At 40.0% G+C, this 8,314-nt stretch overlaps 1 protein-coding gene across 1 annotated transcript; it reads right to left on the reverse strand.

Moving 5' to 3' along the window:
* Nucleotides 1-2,229: 2,229 nt before the first annotated feature.
* On the reverse strand, nt 2,230-8,001 carry LOC105005760. The gene is made up of 6 exons (XM_020046367.2): nt 7,737-8,001; nt 5,919-6,077; nt 5,577-5,687; nt 5,371-5,487; nt 5,062-5,212; nt 2,230-3,376 (listed from the first exon to the last, which is right to left on the reverse strand). Exons 1-6 carry the CDS (start codon nt 7,999-8,001, stop codon nt 3,268-3,270), a joined length of 912 nt encoding a protein of 303 aa, XP_019901926.2. The 3' UTR covers nt 2,230-3,267.
* Between the last annotated feature and the right edge of the window lie 313 nt (nt 8,002-8,314).

Genomic DNA, 8,314 nt, shown 5'->3' on the forward strand with positions numbered 1-8,314 from the left:
ACTCCCTCTCTGTAAGCTATGCACTGGGGGGGGCATGGCTCCTCTTCCACCTCAAGCAAGGACATGTGAATCACAGTTAATCATTTGGTAGATTTAACAATTTATTGAAACAATGTCGATCCACTTGTTGGTTTCCTCTGTTTACTTAGACGCTTCAGTTCATGTCCAAGGGAAAGACTTTATAATGACGGCAGCTTTATCTTATGAAGGACAACTTGCATTGGCAAGGAACAAAGATAGTATCCCACGGGTACATGAGGTGTTTGTGGCTGTACCTGCTGTATGCCAGCCTGGTCTTCAGTCTGTGTGCTCTTGCCAACTCCATTTCTCATTGCAAAGCCAAACATGACAGTGAGTTGGCACGGTAGCACAAGATTGACGCTCAGGCTAACTTAATGTTGCAGTGTTTGTGACATGCTTTAAAGTGGCTGCATGACCTCCAGAGAGAAGATGTACTATACTATCATCCTGTGTCCTGAAACCTTTCTGGCTGTTTGTCAAATCTCTGCACTTTTCTCTCTGTCTCTATGGTTGACTGTGTCTGTGGTATGAGAGTGTGTCTCTCAGGTGTGTGTTTGTTTGTCCTGAACGCACATGAGTATCAAATCAGTCTATAGTGGGCTACAATGTATATGACTCATCTTTATTCTTTATTTGCGTGTGGGCATATTCCAAACAAGCACATGTTACATGCTGAGGTCTACTGGTCCTGTTTGGTTTGTGTTGTTATCTGGTCCAAACCCACATGCCACACCCACAGGGGTGTGAACCTGTTACAGGGATTGAGTCGTTTCTGTTTTAGCTACCAAGTTGTTGATCTGTGACATGATGCTGACCGTGACATACCTTCACTTCTGCTTGTGGAATCATTTCAGAAGATGAGTTAATATTAAGGTTTCCAATCCATGTATTATTTTAATAAATACAGTATATAGAAAATATATGGTCATGCTTTACAGCACTTCGGGGTACAATGGATCTTTTTAATGTAGTTTCGAACCATCGTTCTTAGTAACCACTAATATTAACCTGAATGCTGGTGATAATGCCAAATACTGCACACACTATCAATGGGACCGTTAGGAACCAAATGTAACCAAATTGTAAATTTGCAAATTGGTTTAGGCCTATCAAGGAAATGTGTTTTTATTTGTTGCCAAAGACAGATGTCTGTCAATATCAACTGTTGAAACATTTTATCTATATCCACTGTTTGTGTACCATCAGTTTTGTTTCTGTATATACACAGAAAGAGAACCATTATCTACCATCCCTATCAGAAATGTATGGCCAAACGTATCAACCTACAAGGGGATATTTATGCTGTAAAGGTTTACAGTTGCTAAAATCTTTTGATTCGGAGTGTCAAACCTGTATACAGTCAGCAACTGTCTCAGTGGTCGAAAGCTGTCAACAGGAATGTTGGCTTTTATAATATGACAAGGGATGATAATCAATGATAAATGCAAGCAGATAATACTGATTGGGCCTGTGCTTGTTGTACCATACTGTGTCATGCTCAACCCTGTCCTGTCAACCCCCTCACTCTCCACCCCACACACAGCCTCCACACCCCACACACACACAGCCTCCACACCCCACACACACACTCCACACAGCCTCTACACCCCACACACACCCCACACGCACTCTCCACACAGCCTCCACACCCCACACGCACCCTCCACACCCTCTACCCTGCCAAGCCTGTCATTGTATGTACGCCATACATACGTTTTGCACATTGTGTACATATTTCTATAGATGACATGTCATGCATATTTTTATAAGTGTAGCACATCCATGATTTGTTTTGTAAATAATATGGAAAAATATGTATATATGTACTGTATGTCTTTCTGTGTCAATAAAATGCGCCGTACTGTGGAAGTTGTCTCCTAAAATCTGTAGCAAATGACCAGCACTCACCTGACGTTTGGGTTGAGTTGCACTGTGAATACGGTGCTTTTCTTTAAGGCTGTGTAGACTTGATAAGGGTGTGTGGACACAATGTTTGACATGAAAACAAATACTCCATGGTATATATTTTTTGTATCATGAAAGTAATACAAATGAAGTATTATTAAATTTGGACTTGTTTTGGTAGTTTTACAAGATTAATCAAAAACAAGGAAATGTAAAACGTGAAATGTTGAAATTGACAGGTATTTGCTCTAGCTGTTAATACTACCTAATGTATTTTTAAGTAGAAAATAAACAAAGGCTTGACAAAAGTTATTGGCCAAAATAACTGCCATCAAGTGTGTCCTATAGCCATGGATGAGCTTCCGGCACCTATGCACTGGCAGTGTGGAGAACTGTGCGAACTGCTCCAGTTGTCCCAAGTTTGAAATGTGTCTCCAAATTGCGGTTTTCAGATCTCTCCACAGGTTCTGTTAAGGATTTGGATCTGGACTCGTTGCCGGCCACTTCAGAACAGTCCAGAGTTTTGTCTTGAACCGTTCTTGGGTGTGTTTTTCTTAAGTGTGTTTGGGGTCATTGTCCTGTTGGTAGACCCATATGAATAGTGCCAGTTCAATTTATTGTACCTTATGTCTGAATGTTGGCTATATTCAGTGTGTCACTTGATTGTGTTCAAACTGTTGCTGCAATCTAGTTTTCTTATGTCCACATGTAAAGATGTTTGCTACAGTGGCTTGGACCTTAAACGTCTTGAAAAGATAACGTGGTAAAAAAAGGAACGTTGAGGTCTCTGGAAATTGATTTGTAGCCTTGAGCTTGTCCATGCTTAGCTACAATCTTGCCTGACCTCAGACAATTGTCCATTATTTTTTCTTCACACGTTTGCTAGGTTTATTCACTTGTGTTAAGTCTTTTGACCCTGGAAAGAAATGGGGAAGTGAACTTTACATGTCCTTATTGCATGCAGTTAAACATTTGCATGTGCCGTCTATTCATAATTTTCATAATATTCAGGTTGACATTAAATCACCTGCTTTCCCTTCCACATTTGAATGGGACTTTATACCATCCCTAGGGAGTTCAAAGTGGTGTCTCCTACAACCACTATGATATAAAGATAATGAAGCAGGGAAAGTAAAAAGAATGACATCTTCATTCAGTATAAGTGTCTTTCCAGTCCATTTTGGTCGGACTCTCCTTGGATTCTTTCTATCAGCACTTTTGGAGAGATCCAAAATGGTGTCACAGACACCAACCAGCCCATTAACTGTCCCCATCCAGAACACCAAAGAAGCTGCAGGGAGTTCTACAGTGTGTAAGGGCTGTAGTTATCCCATCCAGTCCTCACATTCGTTCTAAAGTATAGATTTTGTTGTGACATTCAGGGCAGGAATGGCAGACGTCCTTCAGGTTGTCCAAAAAGAAGGGTAAGAGACAGCATCCAGCTACGCATCTGGTGGGGAGAGAGCAGGAGGTTTTATTCACTACTGTAATTCCCCATTTATAACCCACAGCATATATAAACCACATCATTAATTTTATAGCTTTGTGTATACAAACCCGAGTATTAACCACACCCATACAGTGGGGAGAACAAGTATTTGATACACTGCCGATTTTGCAGGTTTTCCCACTTACAAAGCATGTAGAAGTCTGTAATTTTTATCATAGGTACTCTTCAACTCTTTTTTTTTTAAGATGTTTTTGCATATAAACACAAACTATCCAAATAAATGAATTTAATCACATTTTCCGGTGCCTAAGACTTCTGCATACAGAAGTACTGTAGTATTTTAAACTCTTTGTCTACTCATCTATTCGACTGTGACTTAAAAAAACTTTTCAGGAAACTGGTTCAGAAATGACTGTGCCTTAGTAAATGGATGAAACCACCCACTCACATTATCATTCAACCTTTTAGCTAAAAACATTTCTTCTGCATTGAACATGGCCTTGAGTGAAATAAGATTAACAAAAATACAGTTTATTCTATTGTAATATAACAATACAGTTGTTTCGAGAACAACAACTATTTTCCTTCTTAACATATCAACATTGCCGTTGAGATCACATTCGCAAGGAGTTACACAAAAACTTGTGACTGTGTTAAATCTTTCATTCTTATTTTAGATTTTGTGTCAGAACAATTATACTGCGCCAATAATAATGTTAAAATCCTTGTAACATTACAATCTAGTTGTGTATTGATTTGTCCCCCAAGGCCAGACATTGTTGTCAAAATGGGAACAATGTTGGATTTTGTGGCCTGGGCAAGCAGCCAGTGTAGAAATCATTGTCATTTTTTTGTTCCTGTTTTGTTTTGACAGCTGTTTTAAACTAGAGGAGGAAACTGAAAGTAAAATCTTGGCCTGCATTACATGAAGCAGGCAACTGAATGGTTTTAAATTAAGGATAATTGTTTTTATAATTCACTTATTTAACACATTGGGGAAATATTCCCTGTGTAGCACCTTAATGTTTTAGCAGCTTGCTGTATGACCAAAGCAAGCAAGCAGGCAGGTATACGAGTGACCTAAGTGACTGAGTGTGATTTGATCGACTGTGACATGTGTTTTCAGAATCTCAGAAATGGCTGCCCTCCTAGGCTTTTTGTTCAAGAGAGTGTCTAGTGTTTTCATAGAATCTTGTAACAAAGAACTTCTTGTCAACTGTAGTCCCTAAAGTGAAAACAGCTCATTGATGAGAAAGGTCAGAAGACAATGGCACCAGATTACCAATACTGGAGTGGTAAGGAGTGGAAAAACATTGCCTGGTTCAATGAGAGTTTACGTAAGTGGCCTGAGTAGTCACCACACCTCAACCCAATACAGCATCTTTGGGATGCGATGCAATCGACCGTTCACAGCATGAATGTAGGAACAGCTGTCCCAATTTGCGTTAACTATTTGATGTCAGCATGGACCAACAACCCTTTAGAATGTTTCCCACACCTTGTTGAATCTATGCATCTGGATTCAGGCTGTTCTGGAGGCAAAGAGTCTGAGCCAATAGTAGATGGCTGTACCTACTAAACTGGCGATTAACTGTAGATCCCACCGATCTATGATCTAAGACCTACTCCCTGTGATGTTTGAGACATTCAGCAACAGATAATTGGAACCCGTCTAAAGGACTCACCCTAACATCCCGGAAACAAAGCAAATAATCCAGGCGGCCCCTCCAATTTTGCGATATGTTTTTGTCCTGACAACCTGCTTGCAGAAAGGGCATTGGACGATTGCTGGGACTTTGTGAAGTTTCTCCACATCCACTATATCCTCTGGGGGTACTAGTGAAGAGGAGAAAAAAAACATGTTCCATTATGCTTGTATAGTTATAAAAGAATAACATATAATAGTTTCACGACAGATACAACTAATAGAATATATTGCCGCCAAGAAACGACGCTTTCAGTGAGACTGGTTGTGTTGCCTGTGAAGGACTCACCTGAGGGGGACTGAGATGAATGTGTGTGGGATGTGGGCACCAGGGATGGCATGCTCTCTGGTGAGGTGCATTGAGGCAGGACATACACTCCTTGACATGTGAGCCTCTTATGCTGATCTGGACAGGGATAGAATAAATACAAGCCCCAGTTCGTGTGACCTGTTACCACTGCCAGATACATCCCATCAATGCTGACACATACATACCTGTTCTGACAGGTGGTGTAGCCTCCGATGTGCATTGTGTCATTCCTTCTGTTGGGTTACCAGGTAGGACACACATTATGTTATAAGGGGCGGTTAGCTCCTCTGCATTCTCTATATAGGACAGATAAAAACATTAGTTCCCAATTAGGAGGAAATAGAGACATAAAACACCATATTGGCATCTATCAACAATGTGGCATTTTATTGACAGTAAAAAAAAATTCTGCTGCACTGTATCAGTCAAGCTTTATTAAATATCTAGTCGCAGATATATTTGTCCAAATATATTTGCTGTCTAACAGAACAGGTATATTGTCCTGTGTCCGGTATAGTGTCAAGTACCTGATGATGGGTTGTTTTCAACTTCCGTCTCAGCGTTGTTGTCCATCTGTATCTGTAAGAGCTCCTGTTCCCTCTCCACCAGGTCACATAACTCCTGTTCTACCTCCTCCAACTCTGTCGAGTCAGATTCCTCCGGGAAAGACGCTGTATTGGACAAGTCTGGGAGATAGTGGAAGATGAAGAACTGGTTGTAAAGTTAATGGATATAGATTCACTGCAAAACATATATGGCTAATCAAGTATATTTATAGTTATTTTAATGTTAGAAACCCTGCCATCCTTAAAATGTGGTGTATGTTTCTTAACAAACTAGATTATACCATTTGTTTTTAGAAAATATGCATTGAAATCATGTAATTCTTCTTGTTCCATTGGCAGATTATTTCACTTATTTCAAGCAAATATCTCAAATATAGTTAAATTGTCTTGTTCCATTGGCCAAAAATGTTGCAGTGTTTGAGGCTCACTTTAAATAGCCGTCAGCTCTTTTCAGTTCTGCTATGACAGCATTGCAGATGTAGGTAACGTCATTCAGCCGAGGGTCAATTTTGGTGAGAGTGGCTGGTCGTGGGCCAGAAATACACTGTAGTTTTTCCAAAAAGTAATTGGAATAGTACAAATGGTTCGCAACTAAAACCAAATAGATATTTATTTTGAACTTTTTTTACATTGATGCACCATCACAATGGATCTTGTTTTATTTTCAGAAATTCTTGAATCAGAAATCCGTAATTCAAGTAAGAATATAAAGTTTTAGAGTTTTTGGAGAAGATAGGCCGTCTGTGCCATCCTAGCCCTGCCATAAGACTGGAAAGAGGCTAGAAGTGAAACAACGAAGAGTTTGGGTGGAGATGTAGAATTTCTGCATAACCTGAAGGTGGGGATGGGCAAATCCCTTCACTGCCAATGAAACACCAGCAATATCATCTGTGAGTGTTCTGGAGTAAGTCTCTAAAAGCTTGCCCACCTGGATTGTGCAATTTCTTCAATTGTTAGGGAACATGGTAATTTACAAAGTCTTGCTGTAGTTTTTAAACAGATCTTAATCAAAACTGTAACTTCATCACTCTCAGAAACATTTACTGTATTCTTGGTTAGTAACATCAGTGTAGATTTAGCCTCTGTTTTACTTCCTCCACTACTATTTGTTTAAAGCAAACTTACAGTATCTCACAAAAGTGAGTACACCCCTCACCGCAAATATTTGATTATATCTTTTCATGTGACAACACTGAAGAAATGACACTTTGCTACAATGTAAAATAGTGTGTACAGCTTGTATAACAGTGTACATTTGCTGTCCCCTCAAAATATCACAACACAGCCATTAATGTCCAAACCGCTGGCAACAAAAGTGAGTACACCCCTAAGATTAAATCAACCAGAGTGATGGCAAAAATAGTGTGTAGAATAAAAGTTCTGCATACCAGCTCATCTTTGGAATACGGTGGAGGGCTGTTATGTCTTGGGCATATTCAGCTACCACTGAAATTGGCTCTCTTATCTTTATTGATGATGTAACTGCAGAAGGCAGTATCTTGAATTGTACAGAAATATTGTACATGCTGCATAAATATTATTGTTATATTCTTGACCTGGCAAAGCCTGAAGAGGACTGGTCACCCCTCAGATTCTGGCAACTCTCTAGGTTTATTCCTTGTGTTTGTGGTCTCTAGGGAGTTTTTCCTAGCCACTGTGCATCAGTTATTATTGTTGCTTGCTATTTGGGGTGGATGTCTGTATAAGCATTTTGTGACAACTGCTGATGTAGAGAGACGGCTGGTGAATAGGACTCCGCTGGACAGATGGACCACTCACCTTCTGGGCCTTTCATCTTGTTTCTGAAATGTTTAATCTTCAGCAGCATGATCCTCCGGTTGTGGAGCTGCTGTCTCCGGAAGGTGATGAAATCCAGCTGAGATGACAAACTACTGAGATCTGAGGAGCCCTGATAGAACTTAATGGAAACATCTTCATCCTCTATGCATAGATCCTTTGGCTCTTTAGATATCTTCTCAAAGTTTTCTGCATCGAGCTGGCAATTCACCACCAATCCATCTGCAGGAAGACTCTTTGGGCACATAGTGGGAAAACTTTTCTCTATTTCCATCCTTTCACAGGGGTTTCAGTGTTGCCCCATACATTAACGAGATACGTTAGTCCTCTCCAAAACGAGAAAAGATAGATGCTCTTCTAACACACTGAACTGACAATGGTTAATAGTGCATTTTCTCTCTTGATGGTGCCAGTCTGCTGTGAAGAGGCTCATGCATTTGCATATAGGGACTATATTACCCAGAATGAAAACGTATTTGTCCATTGCAAATGATGGATGGAAACTTATTTTGAATAAGTAAAGATACACAGCCAAATGAGCTGTCTTTTATCAGGTGCAT

This window comes from Esox lucius, chromosome 5 (assembly GCF_011004845.1).
Source record: "Esox lucius isolate fEsoLuc1 chromosome 5, fEsoLuc1.pri, whole genome shotgun sequence".
NCBI classification, from domain to species: domain Eukaryota; kingdom Metazoa; phylum Chordata; class Actinopteri; order Esociformes; family Esocidae; genus Esox; species Esox lucius.